The sequence below is a fragment of the Hemitrygon akajei genome, chromosome 3 (assembly GCF_048418815.1).
Source record: "Hemitrygon akajei chromosome 3, sHemAka1.3, whole genome shotgun sequence".
NCBI lineage: Eukaryota > Metazoa > Chordata > Chondrichthyes > Myliobatiformes > Dasyatidae > Hemitrygon > Hemitrygon akajei.
This window is the reverse complement of record NC_133126.1, coordinates 27,318,164-27,338,236: the sequence shown is the minus strand read 5'-3', so window position 1 is coordinate 27,338,236 and position 20,073 is coordinate 27,318,164. Positions and strand designations below refer to the sequence as shown.

Genomic DNA, 20,073 nt, shown 5'->3' with positions numbered 1-20,073 from the left:
TTCATTTCAAGAGGACTAGAATATAAAAGCAAGGATGTAATGTTGATTAGGCTTCACTTGGAGTATTGTGAGCAGTTTTTGGGCCCTTATCTTAGAAAAGATGTGCTGAAACTGGAGAGGGTTCAAAGGAAATTCACGTAAATAATTCCAAGATTGAACAGCTTGTCATATGAAGAGCATCTGATGGCTCTGGGCCTGTGTTCACTAGAATTCAGAAGAATGAAGGATGACCTCACTGAAACCTATTGAATGGTGAAAGGCCTTGATAGAGTGGATGTGGAAAGGATGTTTCCAGTGGCGGGAGAGTCTCATAACACAGGACAATAAATTTTTTCAAAAGTGTTGCTTCCTCAGAATTTGGAACAGAGCTGAGGAGGAATTTCTTTAGCCAGAGGATGATGAACCTGTGAATTCTTTGCCAAGGCAACTGTGGAGGCCAGGACTTTATGTACAAGGCAGAGGTTGATTCGATTGTTGATTGGTCAGGTCTTGAAGGGATGCGAGGAGATGGCAAGATATTGGGCTGACAGGAAAATTGGATCAGCCATGATGAATTGGTGGAGCAGGCTCAATGGGCCAAATGGTCTTGTGGTCTTGAGTAGAAGGTGCATTTTGGAAAGTCAAGTCCAGGTAAGAATTTCGCAGTGAGTGGCAGGGCCTGGGAAGTGTTGTGCAACATGGGAACCTTGAGAATGCAAGTACATGGTTCCCTGAAAATTGGAATCACAACCACACAAGGTGGTGACGAAGGCTTTCATAAGCCAGTACATTAAGTATAACAGTTTGGAGGTCATGGTGGGTTGTACTGGATGCTGAAGAGGCCCTGTTATTAAATTGGAAAGAGTACAGAAATGATGTTGCTAGGACTTGAGTAACATGAGTTTGAGAGGTTGACACACAAAATTTTTTATTTTATATTGCATAAGTGTCTGAGAGATGATCTTACAGATGTCTAAAATCATATTGCACTCAATCTTTTTTGTAAGGTTCAGGAAATAAGAACTAGAGGTGAAATGTTTAAGGGGAACCTGGGGGAGGGGACACTTCACTCAGAGTGGTGCATGTGTGAAACAAGCTGCCAGCAGAAATAGTGGATATGAGTTCAATTTTAACATTTAAAGGAGGTTTTGATAGATTCATGGATGGGAGAGGTATGGAGGGCTATGTTCCAGCTGCAGATTGCTGGGACTAGGCAGAGTAATAGCTTGCCATGAACTTGATGGGCTGTAAGTTCTGTTTCTATGATGTATGCTCTCGAGCAGGGATTCCCAACGAGGGGTCTATGGCATTAACAAGGTTGTGAACCCCTGCTCTAGAGGGTGGTGTTTAAGGTGATAGGTGGTGGAAGAAATGAAAATTGAATACATTAAGCAACGAAAAACTTAAAATCCAGGTAAGAATTAGGTTAAGGAAAAACATCTTGGAAAATTGGGGACTCGATACAATTATATTGGGGAGCAGATGCTGCCGCTGCTTGCCCAGATTTAGACCATAAGACATAGGAGCAGAATTAGGCCATTCAACCCATCGAGTTTGCTCCATCATTCCATCATGGCTGATTTATTATCCCTCTCAACCCCATTCTCCTGCCTTCTCCTCGTAACCTTTGTTGTCTTTACTAATCAAGAGCCCATCAACCTCCATTTTAAATATACTCAATGAGTTGGCATCTACAGCCACCTGTAACGATGAATTCCACAAATTCACCGCCTACAGGCTAAAGAAATTACTCCTCATCTCTTTTCTAAATGGACATCCTTCTATTCTGAGGCTGTACCCTCTTGACCGGGATTCCCTCACTAAAAGAAACATCCTCTCCACGTTCATTCTTTCTAGGCCTTTCAATATTCAATAGGATTCAGTGATCTCCCCCCCCCCCCCCCCCGCCTTATTCTTATTTAATTCATATTACACCTGAGTATATTTAATTTCACATTTGCAATATTAGTGAAACTAATTACTAACCCACACTGTGTATATTGTTGCTGTCCACAACTCTGGAATACATCTAGTATAAAAATTGCTCATGATTAAGAGGTTTGAATAATACTCCCACAGAAGAATAATTTTCTCCTGTTGCTACTTTCGCCTACACCAGTGAGTTTATTAGAATAGTTATAAATAGATTTACTGTTTTTATGATGATGATGATGATGATGCTCCAAAAGTACGGAAGCCATATCAGTGTGCTGCTCGTTTGTACATTGCTGTTCAATTAAAATAATGATCATTTGGCAAAATAGTGTATATTTATGCGTCACCTGTTAATTACTTTTAACCCTGTGTTCCTGTTTTGTTGGGGGACAGTTAGTTAATTTGTATAGTATTAATCATCATGGAAAATTTATCTTAATCTCTCTCAGACTAAACAAACTGACACACACTCTAGTCTTGTTTAGCAATAGGCAAGCAGGTGGTTGTCCAGCTCCTTGCTTCAGTCATTTGGAATCTGGATAATCAATGGCAGTCACAACAACTACACATGTTACACTTCATATGCTTTTTTTAATTTGAAGAATTTTGGAGGGTGTAATGTAGAGTTGAAGAAAACTAAATATATAAATACATGGGTTATTACCTTCATGCTTCCAGTGGTGATCAGAACTATAAAGTACCTGGTTGTCCTTTGTCTTTTCTAGCATCCACTATCTTTTAGTTTACCAAAATTTCACCCATGTGCTCAAATAACTTGCTTCTAGGAACCTACTAATGTATATTGAACCATAGTTTAAGAATGAGCGTCTTTTTAGTGAGGTAAGTTTGAAAGGGATAAGAAGCTTGACATCCAAGAGGGAGAACAATCTAGCCAAAGGCTGACATGTTAGTTGATTCATTGGGAAATGAGCAAAAAGAACAGAAATATAAACTTGCATATACCGACGTGACCCGTAATACCTTAATGCTTGCAGGATGTATAGTTTCATTTGTGGGAGTTACTCAGTGTCTTTTAACTTTCAATATAATTATTATTGCGATAATTCAAAATACAGAAATGGGTAGCATAATTGTACTGATATTTGTGCATTTTGGTTTTTTTTTTGATTTTCTTAATTGTAATACATTTTAGGATACTTTGATTGTGTGGTCAGAAGCGGAAAACTATGACTTGGCCCTCAGCTTTCAAGAAAAGGCAGGCTGTGATGAAATATGGGAAAAGATATGCCAGGTGAGCATCTCAAGATGTTGATGGAGTTTGTACCATTACTTTTTTTGAAAAGCCATATACACAAATTTTGTCCTAACTAATTTTGTGGATTACTGTCAAATTCAGACTCTTGTTTATAAGAGCTCAATATTGCATTTAAAATGGTTAATTTAGGTAAAAACAAGGTGCTGATTTTATATTATTGCTACAAATACCATTTTAATCAAATCCTATTAAATATAAGTATCTATTTTTATGATGAATTGGTAGACCACATTATTTAGTCTTGGATATATATATATATATATAAATCACTGGAGGATTCTATTGTAAAGTTTATCATCTGTGGATCAGAAAATGGGGTTCCAACACCAACCCTTGCAGCACACCACTAGTCACCAGCCTTCATTCCAAGAAACAACCTTTGCTTCCTACTTAAGTCCTACAAAAAAATCTTACTATTTACATTTCCTCGTGCATGCCAGCAGCTGGAGTCTCACCTCCTTTGATATTTTAGGTGCCAGTTTTCTCTTTATTGCACAAGTTAATGTATTTTTTAAATCAAACTCTTACTAAGTAGTTAATCGTCACACTTGCCATACCCTGCGTCATGGTGGGTCCTAGAAAATAGTTTGTATTGTGATTTTACGTTACGTAAATCCATGTTATCTGTTTGTGTGTCAAGAAACACAAGTTCGAAAAAAGTCTTTTTTTCCACTTAAATTCTGTGAGAACAAATTTTATTCCATAACTCAGATTTGATCAGCAATTTGTGAATTCTCAGAGTAAATTTCCATAATATGAATGGCCATGAACATGCTGTTGTGTGTATAAATTTATAGATGTATTTGTTCAGCTGAATTTAAATGCAGCGGAGATTTGAATTGGCATAACTATCAACAGCGGAGACAACTGGAATTAGTTCATTAATTACTCTTTAAATTGTGAGAATGTGATAAATGCTCTTGAGTTTAAGCTCATTGAAGGCAAGTTTGGGATTAATGACAGGGCATTCCTCATCATTGAGTGGAATGGACTCAAATCAAGTAATGTAGCAGTGCTGTGGAGCAAAGTTGTTTCTTCTGGTTATATTTCCGGGGCTGAATCTAAGAGAAATTACAGAAGCTTGCTGGAATTAAATTAGAGCCTGTCATTGACTTTAAAATTGAATTAAGTAAATACTTATTTGAAATTCATTGATGCCCTTCAAAGATTTCTGGTTAAGTCAAGTCTATGCATTTATGGAAGGCCAAATTCTGAAGTTTGACACTTTGTTCCCTCAGAGCAACTGGGGCAGGACTTATGCTGCGTTGCTACCTAGAAGTGTGAACCAAATTAAATATAATTACCAATAATGGTTTGCACCTAATTTCTACCTTCTATAGTTTTATGTAGAAGATGGCTATTTTGGTATTGGAGATTAAGTTAATGGTGTCTTAGATATAAAATAGAAAATTATACTTCCAAGCTGATAATGTCATTCATTGGATATTCAATTTTGCCAGTGCAACTTCCCTTTTGATCCATGTGGCAGTTTTTCATCTATTATCCTTTAGATTTAATAATGTAAATAATAAAAATAGCAGTTGTCCAATGCCTGTAAAATTTTCCCACGGTATTCTTTTCCTGTGTAGAATAATTCTGGCTACTTCCAGTAGTCAATAGCTCTTGTGTTACTTAGTCCTGGTGATTGTTACATACAGCAACATTTGGGAAGAACAGTTATACATAATAAAATCTAATATGAATTCCAAAGATTGAACGTACAGGCAGTCCCCGGGTTACAAACAAGTTCCGTCCCTAAGTCCGTCTTTAAGTCGGATTTGTACGTAAGTCGGAACAAGTACATCGGGTATTATTTAGCATCAGTCAGTCAAATGTTTGTCTTAGTATACAAGTATATATTTTACCTTTCTATGCATATAAAACACTTAAGAAATGTATATTCCTATAATTAAACCACTGCATTGCTTAGTAATAATTGTAGCTTTCATCGGGGCAGGGCCTTTCACATGATCCATTATTCTCACTTTATCCTTTAAAATTGTTCCGATTGTTGACCGACTGTAGCCTAACGCTTTTCCAATGACCGATGACGTTTCACCGCTTTCCAAACGCTTTATTATTTCCACTTTATTTTCAATCATGATCATTTCCCGTCAGTGAAACAGAAACACTGTGGGTGGTGTGTCCCGAATCCCGAGCTCCACTGGGTCCTAAGGACCACCGCACTGAGAGGGGTTAAATGGGGCAAGTGGGGGCTGTGCTGTGTTTGGGTATTTGATCCTCCACAATATTCCGCATGGGAATTTAAACTGGAGGTGGCAGTGTATTTTTTTAACGAGGACGAGTTACGAGCTCGACATCGACCCAGCATGGATGGAGAGCGCGCTCGGCAGTGGTCTGTCACTGGATTGAACTCGGGAACTTCCATTCTCGAGCCCGGCGCTAATCTCACTGCGCCACCAGCCAACCAGAAAAGGGGAGGGCGGGGTCAGGGTGAATCTTGCTAAGAAAACTTTAAGCCAAATACAAAGTTGCACTCAACACAGTGTCAACAGCAACGACTTAAAATGGCGGACAGCATTCTCCTTCCTCGGTTCGTAAGTACGAGTTGTTCGTAAGTCAGGCGTTGGTAACTCAGGGGCTACCTATAGTATGTTAAATGTGAGGTTATCCACTTTTTATAGAAGAAAAAATTACTTATGTTTTCTTTTAGTTAGAACATATTGCTTTTCAGAGGGACTCTGGTATCCTTGATGTTAATATGCAGATACAGCAAGCAATTAGGGTGGGAAGCAGTATATTGGTCTTTATTGAAGGAACTTGGAGTACAAAAGTAGAGATATTCAAGTTCTATGAGGACACGTAAGATTTTATCTGGAATTTTGTAGGCAAGTATGGCCTCCCTACCCAAGGAAGTATCTACTTGTGATTGGGAAGAGTGTGCAGCAGGTTCATCAGATCAATTACTGAAATTGCAGTTTTGATGGTGGAGCACTCTTGAGTTTAAAAGAATAGGTGGTGATCTTGAAGCATAATTTTTAAGCAGGTTAACTAGGTTGATGTGTGGTCGATGTTTCCCTTTTGGAACTGGGAATCACAATGTACAAAATAAAGAGAACATCCATTCAAGATGATGAAAAGAGATATCTTCACTCAGAATGTAATAAATCTTTGCAATTAGTTGAAAGTCACAGAACATATTCCAGAAAATGAGTTGTAGGTATTAAAGGACTCAAAATGGAGCTTGTGCCACGAAGTGTCAGGGTGGTAAAAATAATTAGCTATAACATTGCTGAATAGCATATCAGACACATGTAGCCATATAGCTTACTCTTGTTTCTACTTGCATTACTGGTTGCATGCTGTCTCTGAATATTTCTGTTTCCAGTGTATTCATAACCCCATAATGTATATGTTTTAAAAATGTGCTAGAAGTACAAATTTTACAAATTGCCTGTTCAATTTGTCTTTTTAATTTAATCATGCTAATGTAGTGACACCCAAATACCATAGACCTTTTAATTCAATGTTTTTCTGAACACAGTATTCCTCTTTGTTTGGCATTAACTTTTCAAGATATTGTAAATTCCAAATTAAGAGGTTTAATTTCAGAATAGTATTGATTTACTGCATGAAACACTTTTATTTTAGAATTAGGAATTCCATTAATCCTCAGTGACCAGGCTATCAATTACGACAGCCTGTTTTTTTTTCACCCAAGTCTGTCTGAATTTGCTCTGCAAAGTGAGACATTTTATAAAAGGTCATAGGTGTCATTTGCTGCTGAAAATAAAGTTTAGTTTTCAATATTAATACCACTGTTCTGGCTTAAATATATTTTGCTTTTGGTAGGGTATTTTTGAAAACCACATCCAAAGAAGAGATTCAGAATTATTACTTAAATGATACACTATAGATTTAAATTCCAGCTACAAATCTATGTTGAAGGTTGTGGGTCTGTTAGGTACAGTTAGAATCAAATAGCTACAGCTCAATCCACCTGGCCCACTCTACCAGCATTAACTCCTTGTAAAGGAGCTGGGCCTGTCTCTCATCTTTTTAAATTATTCTATCATATTGTGATTAGGAGACTGTGTGGTAGGTTCATCAGATAGATTACTGGGATTAAAATTTTAAGAATGAGGAGCAGTGACTTCTACCATTCTGTGGGGAATATTTTCATGCCTTTATATGCTTATGCATATGCATAAAGTACCTTGACTCTTCATGGTTTTTAATTATCTTGTAGTTATTTTTTATCTTGCTGCCAAGTTGCAAGTCAATGCAGATGGTTTTTCCATATTAACCTGACAAGCTACTCACGTTCCTGCACCATCAGGTATCTCCTGCCTTCAGAATCAGGTTTATTATCAGGCATATATGACATGGAAATTTGTTCTTTTGTGGCAGCAGTACAGGGCAAAGGCATAACATTACTATAAATAACAAAATAAATACTGCAGAAAGAGGAACAATGGGGTCTATGGGCAATTCAAGAGTCTGATAACAGAGGGGAAGGAGCTATTCCTGATTCATTGTGTGTGGGTCTTCAGACCTTTAACCTCCTCCCAGACAGTAGTAACAAGAAGATTGCAGTTCTTAGATGGTGAGGTTCCTTCATGATAGATGCTACCTTTTAAGATGTCCTCTATGGTGTCTGTGGAGTATTTTGATGGACCATTCAGTGCCTATATCCCCTTCTTTCCTTTGAAGATTGTGGTTCATCCAGTAGTTCATGATCATTGTTGAACAGCAATCTTGGCAGTGAGACCTGAGAATGATCATTAATCTCTTTTTTTTTTACTGATCAAGACCCACTTCATCTGGCTGTTTTCAGCAGCTCCCTGTGTAAACTACTTTGAATGTGCAATACCAATGAAAGCCTAGGGATCTGTCCCAGGTGAAGTAGGAAATTGGCACATGATGGCTGTTCTAGAGGAATGAATACACAAAATTAATGTATTCAATGATCCTGAAGGTGGTTCAGCAACATGCTATGGTGTGGGGAAGTGTAGCAAGGCAGTAAATTCTTCCTAATACTGAAACATTTGTTTTTCAGCCAGTGGAGTAGAAACTGTACCTGTGCAGTGGCCTCACATTAGGGAGGATTTCAGTGGAGTAAAGGAAACTACAGGTGTATGAGAGAAGAGTTGGCCAAAGTAAATTGGAAGGAGAAGCTGGCAGGGATGACAGCAGAGCAGCAATGCACGAGTTTCTGGGGGAAAATGGGTAAGGTACAGGATAGATGTATTCCAAAAACACAGGAATTCAAATGGAAAAATAGTACAACTGTGACTGACCAGGGAAGTCAAAGCTAATGTAAAAGCAAAAGATAGAGCATACAACAAAGCAAAAGTAAGTGGGAAGATAGCAAGCTAGCAAACAATATCAAAACTTTTTTCAAATATATATAAAAACAATAAAGGGGTGAGAGTGGATATAGGACCACTAGGAAATGAGGCCGGAGAAATGATAATGTGGGACAAGGAGATGGCAGATGAACTAAATAAGTATGTTGCATCGGTCTTCACCGTGGAAGACACCAGCAATGTGCCAGGTGTTGAAGGGTGTGAGGGAAAAGAAGTGGGTGCAGTTACTATTACAAGGGAGAAGGTGCTCAAAAAACTGAAAGACCTAAAGGTGCATAAGTCACCGGACCAGGTGAGCTGCACCATGGGGTTCTAAAAGAGTTAGCAGTAGAGATTATGGAGGCATTAGTAATCTTTCAAGAATCATTGGATTCTGGCATGGTTCTGGAGGACTGGGAAATTGCAACTGGGAAGAGTCCTTCCACTCTTAAAGAAAAGAGGGAACAGCAGAAAGGAAATTTTAGATCAGTTAGCCTGACCTTGGTGGTTGGGAAGATGTGGTGGAGTCAATTGTTAAGGATGAGGTATTAAGGTACTTGATGACGCAGGACAAGATGGGACAAAGTCAGCATGGTTTTCTTAAGGGAAAATCTTACCTGACATACCTGTTGGAATTCTTTGAAGAGATTACAAGTAGGATAGATAAAAGGGATGCAGTGGATGTTGTATATTTGGGTTTTCAGAAGGCCTTTAACAAGTTGCCACACATGAGGCTGCTTACCAAGTTAAGAGCCTATGGTACTACAGGCAAGTTACTGTCATGGTTAGGACATTGGCTGATTGGTAGGAGGCAGTGAGTGGGAATAAAAAGATCCTTTTCTAGTTGGCTACCAGTGACTAGTGGTGTTCCACAGGGGTTGATATTGGAACTGCTTTTTATGCTGTATATCAATGATTTAGATGATGGAATGGATTGCTTTGTTGCCAAGTTTGAAGATTATACAAAGATTCGTGGAGGGGCTGAGGTAACAGGAAAGTTGTGGAAGGCTGCAGATAAGGAGAAAGGGCAAGAAGGTGATAAATGAAATACAATGTTGGAAAATTCATGGGCATCTGCTTTGGTAGAAGAAATAAATGTGTAGATGTTGTAAGTGAGGAAACAGATTCGATAGGTCTCAAGGACAAGGACTCTGGACACACAGCCTTGGTAGTAAAGGATTTTATTTACAGAAGGCAAACGTGGGAAAATAGCAACAGAAGCAACATGCACGCACACACACACAAAATTTGCAGCAGTGGGATAGGCAATAAAATACACGGACAATTACTAACGAACGTGGGAAAATCACGTGGGAACAAAGTACACATATACATACGATCAAGGGAAAAGTCAATACAATTCCCCCCCCCCCCCCCCCCCCCAAACTCTGTGCAGGGATGGCTCTTGTGCTACTAGGGACAATTATCAACACTCCCAACCCTATTCAATGCACAACTCACCAATAGTTTCTCCAGTGCCGCTATGGTTCTTGGCCTGTAATGAAGCGGGGTGGTCCCTTGGGGATTGCAAAAAAAGAGAAAGGGTCCAGCACACGTGGCACCCTTTATAGTGCAGCAGGACTGGAGGATCCCACCCAGGTAATTCACAGGAAGGCCAATGGCTCGGTGCCAGCAGAGTTAAGTCGATTACAAAGGCCAATTACCTGAGGCCAAGTACAAGGCTAATTAAAAGGGCCGATGGTTAGGTGTGCATTATGTGGGTGAGGAGGGGTCAAACCTTGATTGGCAGGTGGCATGTCTTTCAACCAGGTAATGGGCAGTGCTGTCACATGACAGTCACGACCCCTCCATTACAGTCGACTATTTTCTAAACAGGAAGAAAATCAAAAAATCTGAGATGCATATGGGAGTCCATATGTAGAACTAGCAGATAAAGTCAGTGGTGAGGAAGGCAGATGCAATGTTACCATTCATTTCAAGAGGACTAGAATATAAAAGCAGGATGTGATGCTGAGGCTTTATAAGGCACTAGTGAGGCCTTACCTTGAGTATTGTGAACAATTTTGGGCTCTTTATCCAGAAAAAGATGTGCTGGCTTTGGAGAAGGTTCAGAGGAGGTTCACAAAGATGATTTCAGGAATGAAAGGGTTATCATATGAAGAACATTTGATGGCTTTGGGCCTGTATTCATTGAAAATGAGAAGGATGAGAGGGGGTCTCATTGAAACCTTTCAAATGTTGAAAGGCAAAGACAGTGTTTCCCATGGTGGAAGAGTCCAAGACAAGAGGGTACAGTCTCAGGATAGAGGGGTGTCCATTTAAAACAGATGCAGAGAAATTTCTTTAGACAGAGGGTGGTGAATTTGTGGGATTTGTTACCACAGGCAGCTGTGAAGGCCAGGTCTTTGGGTGTATTTAAGGCAGAGATATATAGGTTCTTGATTGGCCATGACATTAAAGATTACAGGCAGGGGTGGGGGAGTGGGGCTGAGGTGAGGGAAAAAGGATCAGCCATGATTGAATAGCGGAGCAGACTCGATGGGTCAAATGGCCTATTCTGCTCCTATGTCTTCTGGGATAACTCTTTGCAATTACTTTTTTTTTTGCATTGATTACTCTTAAAATGTGATCTGATCTTCATCTAAGTCACAATAATAGATAAATACAATATGCCTAAGCTAATAACACACAAAAAATTATACTATACCAAGTATACCATTTAAACTATCACAGTCTATGTTTGAAAAAGTATGTGAACCTCTGGAGTGATGCCTTCTACAAAAGCTATTTGCAGTCAGGTGGTTCCAATCAATGAAATTAGATTGATAGTATGAGTGGTAGAGGTGCCCCATCCTATTTTTTTAAAAAAAAGACACAAAGTCTGGTTACTGACAGAACCTGCTCTTCTCAAGAAAGATCTGTTATTGTGCATCATGCCTCAATCAATACAACTTTCAGAGGACCTTAGAAGAATAATTGTAGAGATGCATGAAGCTGGATAAGGCTACAAAAGCATTTCTAAAGACCTGAGCATTCAGCAATCCACAGTGAGAGAAATTGTCTGCAAATGGAGGAAATTCATTACTGTTGCTATTTTCCCTAGGAGCGGACATCCTGCAAAGATCACACCAAGAACATAATGTGTAGTGCTGAAGGAGGTGAAAATAAACCAAGAGTAACAGCAAAAGACTTCTAGAACTTGCTAGTCTCTGTTAACATAGCTATTATACGGAAAACACTGAACAATAATGCTGTTCATGGAAGGATACCATGGAGGAAACCACTGTTCTCCAAAAAAAACATTGTTTCACCTCTCAATTTACAAAAGACCACCTGGATGTTCCACAGTGCTTCTGGGAAAATATTCTGTGGCCAGATGAGACAAAAGTTGAACTTCATGGCAGAAATGCACACCACTATATTTGGAGAAAAAAAGGCACTGCACACCAACACCAAAACCTCATCCCAACTGTGAAGCCTGGTGGAAGGAGCATCATAGTTTGGGACTGCTTTGCTGCCTCAGGGGCTGGTCAGCTTGCATTTTTTAAGGGAACAATGAATTCAAAATTTTATTAAGACAGGAGAATGCAGCCCATCGCCTGAAGCTTAATAGAAGTTGGATGATGCAACAAAACAATGATCTAAAACAAAAGAGTAAATCAACAATAGGCTGTTTTAAAAAGAAGAAAATTTCGTGTTTTGGAATGGCCAAGTCAGAGTCTAGACCTTAACCCAATTGAGATGCTGTGGCATGACCTGAAGAGGGCTGTTCATACAAGGTATCCCAGAAATATTGATGAACTGAATCAGTTTTGTATGAAGGAATGGTCTAAAATTCTTCCTCGCTGTTGTGCAAGTCTGATCAACAGCTACAGGAAACATTTGGTAGAGGTTATTGCTGCTAAAGGAGGTTCTACCAGTTGTTAAATACTAGGGTTTGTGTACTTTTTTCCAGCCTGGACTGTGAATGATTAAACAATGTTCAATAAAGACATGAAAAGTGCAATTGTTTGTGTGTTATTATTTTAGGCAGATTGTGTTTGTCTATTGTTATGACTTAGATGAAGATCAGACCACATTTTGTGAGTAAATGCAGAAAACCAGGAAATTGCAAAGGGTTCACAAACTTTTTCTTGCAACTGTATGCCTCTTATCATCTTGTATACCTCTGTCAAGTCACCTCTCAAACTCCTTTGTTCCAAAGAGAAACCCCCAGCTCGCTCAACCAGATATGCTAGATAACCAGATAAGATATGCTATTGTATGTCTTATTGTTATATGGTAACTATGTGGTAGTCTTGTATTTCTATGAATATGACATCCAGAATTTTGAAATCCTGTTTTGGGGTTGCCCCATTCAACTTCAGGAATGCTGAGGTTTGCTATTTGGCATTCAGAAGCTGAAATATTTTAAGAGATGTGTAAGGATGACTTTTTAAAATTGATTATTTGAACTCTCCTCCCATATCTATATTAAAATATACAGCCGCACCTGCACCCCCCCCACCCCCTCTGCAGTCTTCTCTTATCCATGTTTTGTTACAGTGAAGTCTGTTATGGGGAATTCTTGGAAGACAGGAATGCATCCTGAGGCCTGAAGTCTGAGTCCTTGTCCAAGTATCTTCTGGAGAGTATAAAATCCCAACAGTTCCAAGAAGCTAAGTGATTTGTGAATTTAAAAAGCAAATATCATTGACAATGAATGTGAGAATTCTGGATTGTCAAAAAACCAATCTTACTTATTAGTGTCCTTTTGGGAAAGTAAATCTTAATCTCCTTCGCTTTGTGTGGTCGATGACACTGTAGTTAACTGAAGAGTATTGGCCTTTTGAAATGGATTGGAGTTGGAGGAAATTAGATGGGTGGTAAATGGTGCCTGTGGCACTATTTATAATTGAAAAATGGTACAACTGAAGTCATTATCCCACATGTTCAGTCCTGGTTATTGGGTTATCTCAGAGTACCCATTTTCTCTCTGGCACCTGTGGAGAAATTGGCAATGACTAATTACAAATGGTAAGCAGTTTCTTGTATTTAGCCACAGCATGATAACCTACTGAATTTAGTTAATTTGCATTTGAAGCATCTGATAAGGAAATAAGCATTTCAAAATGATAGTTTTGGTATAACTCAGGCAGCACCGTTCTTCCCTCTAGCCAACATGTTTAATTTTCAACAGCATTTTAGAGTTTGAGAATATAAATTGATAATGGCATTCATTGAAGTTCTGCAGAAATTTTGTTTTTGGGTGAGATTATGAACTGAAGAGGCCATAAGCAATTAATTGAATTCATAAATTTACTGACTGAACATAAAGTAATTGTTGAGTTTGTGTTTGTAAACATTATAGCACTCACTACCTTTCAAAGGTATTTTAATAACTAATAACCTCATCATTTCTAACTAATGATATATTCAAAGCAAATAGTGCTGTGGTAGGATATAATATGTACAGCTAATGAAAACAAAGTAAATCGACGGAAATTCAAAATTTTATGCTAAGAAATTGCTTCCTATAATATACACTGACACCACAACTGGATTGTTTTTCTCCTGTGCAAGTTTGTAAATAAGTCTGCTTTGGTCATTTTACAGATTTTGGAAGAAGTTAATTTAAGGTTTAAATTTGTTGAAATGTGTTTCCAATAAAGTTAACTTATTCTGCTAAATTAGCACTTGTTGTCTTAGTTATGTTGTTTCTTATTCATGTACAATGAATAACTCAGGAAGTGGCAAGGATGTGAAATGTATTTTTGTATTAGGGGATATTAGTATCCATAACCTACAATGACCTGGTAGTGTCACCACTGACTTATCTAGCCAATCCTGCAGAACACGACACCTAAAATTGGTTTGCATGTGAATAATTCAATGTGACGCATAAAGCAACTTGACCTCAGCCTTGCCAGACTTCTTGTGGCACTTGAATTTGTTCATGACAGCACTGGAAGAAGTGACCCCACAGCACAGTCCTTGTTGAGGCAATGTCCTGTCTTTTCACTGAGAGCACCTTCCATTAAAAAAAAATAATTTGGAGTATTAAATGAGACCAACTCAAAATTGCCCATCTTTGATGCTCTTTGACGACCTGCTGCAGCAGAAATATATACCATTGCAATTCATAGCATTGTAGCCCAGTATACCATTATATTCAATGAGGAATGCAGTACCAGGGATACCTAGAAATGAGCTGTGAACCTGGTAAAGCCACACACAAGCTAAATTTGTGAAGTGGAGGTGTTGGGGTAGGAGGTGATGGCATGTAATAATCATAATCAAATTAAAGCTTTTCAGACTAAGTCAGATGTGAATAGTAATGGTCAATTAACAGATAAAGGTGAAGATAGTGTTATTTGTCACATGAACATTGAAACACACAGTGAAATGTGTCATCTGTGTTAAATCAAATCAGCGAGGAATGTGTTTAGGGGCAGCCTCTCTTCTGGTACCAGCATAGCATGCCCACAATTCACTAACCCTAAGAGGCTGTTCCTAAAACGTTGAGTGTGTGTCTTCAGGCTCCTGTGTCTCCTCTCTTGTGGTAGCAAGAAGAGGAGGGCGTGTCGTGAGTATTTGGATTCTTAAAATGGATGCCACTGCCTTGAGGCACTGCCTTTTGAAGAAGTCCTTGATAATAATGGGTGGTCTATCACCCTGACCCTTGAGTCTGAGTAGCTTCCTCATAAACCTCTTCTTCACCCTCTCCAGCTTGACAATGTCTTTCCTGTAACAGGGTAACAAAAGTTATGTTCTAAGTTGATATTCTTGTCACAATGAATGTTGTTATCTCTTGCATCCTTCTTTTAAAGTTTCTATGGCTTTTTTTTTCCCCAACAGGTTCAAGGTAAGGATCCCTCAGTGGACATCACACAGGATCTCGTAGACGAGTCTGAAGAGGAGCGTTTCGATGACATGTCATCTCCTGGTTTGGAGCTTCCACCCTGTGAGTTGAGCAGGCTGGAAGAGCTAGCAGAGCTGGTTGCTGCGTCGCTGCCCTCGCCTCTGCGGCGGGAAAAGCTTGCACTTGCACTGGAAAACGAGGGCTACATTAAAAAACTCTTGGAACTTTTTCACGTGTGTGAGGACTTGGAAAATGTCGAAGGACTACACCACTTGTATGAAATAATCAAGGGGATTTTCCTTTTGAACAGAACTGCACTTTTTGAAGTAATGTTTTCAGAAGAATGTATAATGGACGTAATAGGATGCCTAGAATATGACCCTTCTATATCCCTGCCAAGAAAACACAGAGAATTCCTGACAAAGACAGCTAAATTTAAAGAGGTGATTCCCATATCTGATCCAGAACTTAAACAGAAAATCCATCAGACGTACAGAGTGCAGTACATACAGGATATGGTTCTACCTACTCCCTCTGTATTTGAGGAAAACATGTTATCAACACTTCACTCCTTCATCTTTTTTAATAAAGTTGAAATAGTTGGTATGCTTCAGGTAAGCACAATGCCTCTTTCATCGCACGAAGGAAAAATTGGCCAAGTGCGGCATAGAGATGTGACTAAGCTTTGATACTGTTTTCCTTGCAGTTATTTCACTGGACTTTAATACGATGTTTGTGAAACCTTTTCAAATCAAGCTTTAAACACTCAGCAATGCAAATGCAGATTTTTGTCTTTTCAAACTTACTCTGGAGTGATCACTTTTGACCTGTTTTAATTATGGAATTAAGTAATGGATTTCATGAATATTGAGTCCAATTTGTGCCGTTAAATTAAAAGTAGCACACCATGTTAAAAAATGTATTGACATGTATTGATATCAGTGCAAATTTTTATCTTGAACAGTAGTAAAGCAATTTTTGCACATTTATTCTAAATTGAGAAGCCACATAAAATCTATCCCTATTTAACCTATTTAAGGGGTATGGATGATACATAGGAGGAGGACATTTAGTATAATTTGACATCAAGATTGGTACAACATTGTGCTGTACTGTTCTGTGTATATACCCATCCTCAGAAGATTGCTGATTTTTTTAACATGAGGTTTTGCTCTTCACTCTCCATCTCACCTACATGGAAATGTTATAGACATCATGGGGTTGGAAAGATGTAGGTTGTGCAAAGGAAAGTTCACAAAGAAATTTCATAAGAAATTTTAAACAAGACCTTCAGTGAAGGGTTGAAGGTGAAGGGAGGGGTCGGGTTCTGATGTGGTGCAATTGATAGTGAAAAGAGACTAATTGCTCATATTTCTAGGTCGCTAATAATGGTGTTTGCAACTTGACGGGACGGACAGTCAGTGGTTTGGTTGAGCTGAACTTTATGGAAGCGGGAGAATGGGAGAGGAGATTATTGGTCTATTAATTCAAATTTTGATTTGTCATAAGCAGTTTGGTGTGGAATGAGGAGATTGATACTCATTAGAAAACATCAAGTTGCCTTGCTAGTAGTTCAGGACTTTACATTGAAGTAATAAAGAATCATTCTGGATTGGAGTATATAATTGTGCAGCTAACTTACATGAATAGTCTCCTAGCTATCTAAGGGGCTTGTAGAAAGATTCTCCCCTATAGAACTTTGAAAAGTTAATCTCTCATCTGTACTGACTAATTAAACTATCCTTCAGTTATTGAAGTTAGTTACGTGAATTGATTATTCATTCACAGACTATCCCTTTGAGTTGAGGATGATTGACTCTCGAAGAATATTTTACTTGTAGGTCCAGGAGTAGAGGATCAGGCTATCCATAATTTGAGCTTGCATCTCCAGTGGAATGGGCAGGCCTAGATTGTTTATTGATCTGGGCCACAACACTATTGATGCTTTTGTTATTTGTTGTCATTATATGATGCAGCCTGGGCAATAATATTCTGTGAGTTAGAGCATAGAGCACAGTACAGTACAGATCCTTCAGCTCACAATATAGTCCTGACTTTTTAATCTACACTAAGGTTAATCTCACTCTTCCTTCCCCTTAGCCTTCTATTTTTCTTTTATCCATGTGCTTATCTAAGAGCCTCTTAAATGTCCCGGGTGTGTCTACCTCTACCCCATCATTAGCAGCATGTTCCAAACTCCTATTACTCTCTAGTTTAAAAAAACCCACCTCTGACATCCTTTGGGGGGTGGGGTGGGGTGATGGAATCCTGGCTATCTATTCTGTCTATGCCTCTTATCATCTTGTACTCCTCTATCAAGTCACCTCTCTCTCCTTCGCTCCAAGGAAAATAGCCCTAGCATGCTCAACCTATTATTATAGATTTTGCAGTATTACATCTTTTGCCTAAAGATCATCCTTAGTTTTGGGGGATTGGTTATAGCTGAACACAGAGAAACGCTTGTATCTGGAACATGAAACTTTGACTGCAAAACAAAAGTGATATGTTGTGCTCATCTGAGGAGAGGAAAACTTAAATATTTGTACAGAATCTTATTCTGACAACATTGCTAGTACTTCAGTTCCTTGAGAACTTTCCATGACCAATTTTAAAAAGACATCACAATGGATCCAAACTCACGTCATCCGGAATCACCAGTTTTATTGCCATTTTACAAAATTTAATTGCTTTCTGTAAAAAATTTAAAATGTACACCTTTCGTAGTTTGAATGTATAATTTATGTACTTGCCTTTTATTAACCTTGCTTTTTCCAGCCAACTTTTCATCTTAAACCTCACATTACTGTGTAAAATGTATAAAATTTTAGTAACAATGACCAGAATGAGAACTACATTATGCATAAATGATGCAAAATTATCCAAATTTACAACATTGCCTTTGGAGTGTACATATCCAGCTGATATCTAAACTGAGAAGTATTCTGGCATCTGGCTTCATTTATGTTGAAAGTCAACTTAATATAATTGATCCTAGTATTTAGTTGAAAAAATATGTTTTGTTCCCCCCAAACCAAAACCAAACTTGTTAGATATTATATTTAACCACTGCTGCACCATTGGAGCATGTTATTCTTGGGTATTTTAGTATTATAATTGTTAAACTGTTAAACCTGCTGACAGTCTCAGTATAAGGGAGGCCATTTGGGACTGAAGAAATGAATTATTTGGCAAATATTTGGAAATCTCTACCCTAGAGAGCTGTGGTGGCTCCATTATATAGTTTATTCAAAATAAATGGACCATAATTCTCTTTGTATTCAGAAATTTATGTGAATAGTTCAGCAAAATGGAACCAGTAGTTTGATATGTGAATATGTAGACTCGAAGAGATAGATGCTGTTACCAATTCTGATGCTCTTAATCCTTGACCAGCATGCATCCCAAAACCATAATTAGCACCACTAAAGTCGGTTGTCTATCATTCTGACTTCAAAGAACGCTGCCTGAATATTAAGAGCTTTGAGACATCCTGAAAAGAAATTCTTTCAGAGTAATGACAGATCAGTTTAACTTGTGTTTTGACTAGGTGCTGTATGAATTTACAAAAGAAAACAGGCTTAAGCCCGGTCTTAGTCAACTTTTGACAATGAAAATGTTGGAGACTTAACAGAAATGTGTCTCTTTCGTAAACAACAATGTGTAGGTGCTTAGCTTATTTATTCCCTTTCAATAATATATTTGAATTATGAAATCTAGAAAAATATTAATTTACCATAGTGTCAAGGCTGCTGAGGCTTTACAAAAAAGCTAATGCATAGATTTCTTGAGGTAATTGGTGGTGATAATATCATTCAATTTAATATCAGAGGATGTATACAATACACAACCTGAAATTCTTGTGCTTCACAGACATCCATGAAAATAGAAGAGGGCCCCAAAGGATGAGTGACAGTAAAAACTTTAGAATCCTAAAGCCCCCCACCTCCCCCCAGCACAAGCAGCGGCAAAGCAACAACCTTCTCCTTCCCTACCTACTTCAACAAAAAAAAATTGCATCAGCATCCTCCACCCATTAAACAAGCAATAACAATCCTATTATTTCAAGAGTCCTCGTCCACTATTCTTAATCAACAGATGAAGTAGTGAAGAACATTGTGTCTGCAAAATCTCATAATGCAGTAATATTTCTATAAAAGCATGTTTTCCTTTGGCTCGTGGCTTTTTAGGTGTTTACTTCCTTATCAAAAATCTTCTGCCGTTGATTTTCATAATTTTTGCGCATAGTTCAGTACGTGAAGGGAAAGTTACAGCTCATCTGTGCAACATTGCACGTGCTGTCAAAATTAGTTGTTCCTTGCTATATTTTTAATGTTTTAAAAATGTTCAAGATCATTGGATGCTATTTCATTAAGTAACTGAAGAGATTGGACTCAAATTGATCTGGGCATAGAAGATGGAGGGTAGTGGCACAGGGGTGTTTTGTTTGATTGGAGGTCTTTGATGGGTTGAAACAGCTGTTTCTACGCTGTTGTCCTCTAGCATTCTGTTGCAGAAGTATTCACAACAATACTAGTCTTTTTAATTTGATACTTCAAGATACAGTAACAAAAATCACCAAAATAAACCTCTATCTTCAAACAGTCAGTAATTAAAGCTTTGCCAAGTGATGTTCTAAAGTTATTTTTTATATGAACAGCATCCCTCAAGCTAAATCCTGTAAATGAGATATAATTTGGTTGTTGATTTAGCTGTGTTGCCAGAAGTCCTTTGTGAATAATGAAAATCACATTTTGTCCTTTCATAAATGTCTC

The 20,073-nt window shown here is 38.3% G+C and overlaps 1 protein-coding gene across 4 annotated transcripts in view; it reads left to right on the top strand.

Annotated features, from left to right (window-relative positions):
- The window catches only part of LOC140724794 (serine/threonine-protein phosphatase 4 regulatory subunit 3), a 130,519-nt gene that overhangs the window by 58,114 nt on the left and 52,332 nt on the right, over positions 1-20,073 (top strand). For 3 of the 4 annotated variants that reach the window (XR_012098189.1, XM_073039410.1, XM_073039409.1), the window contains exons 3-4: positions 3,068-3,166; positions 15,298-15,915. Coding sequence is in view for 3 of the 4 variants with exons in the window: in XM_073039410.1 (XP_072895511.1) it covers positions 3,068-3,166; positions 15,298-15,915 (717 nt within the window). In the remaining variant the exon portion in view is untranslated. The remainder of the gene's footprint in view (positions 1-3,067; positions 3,167-15,297; positions 15,916-20,073) is intronic. The other variant, XM_073039412.1, reaches the window with a different exon arrangement.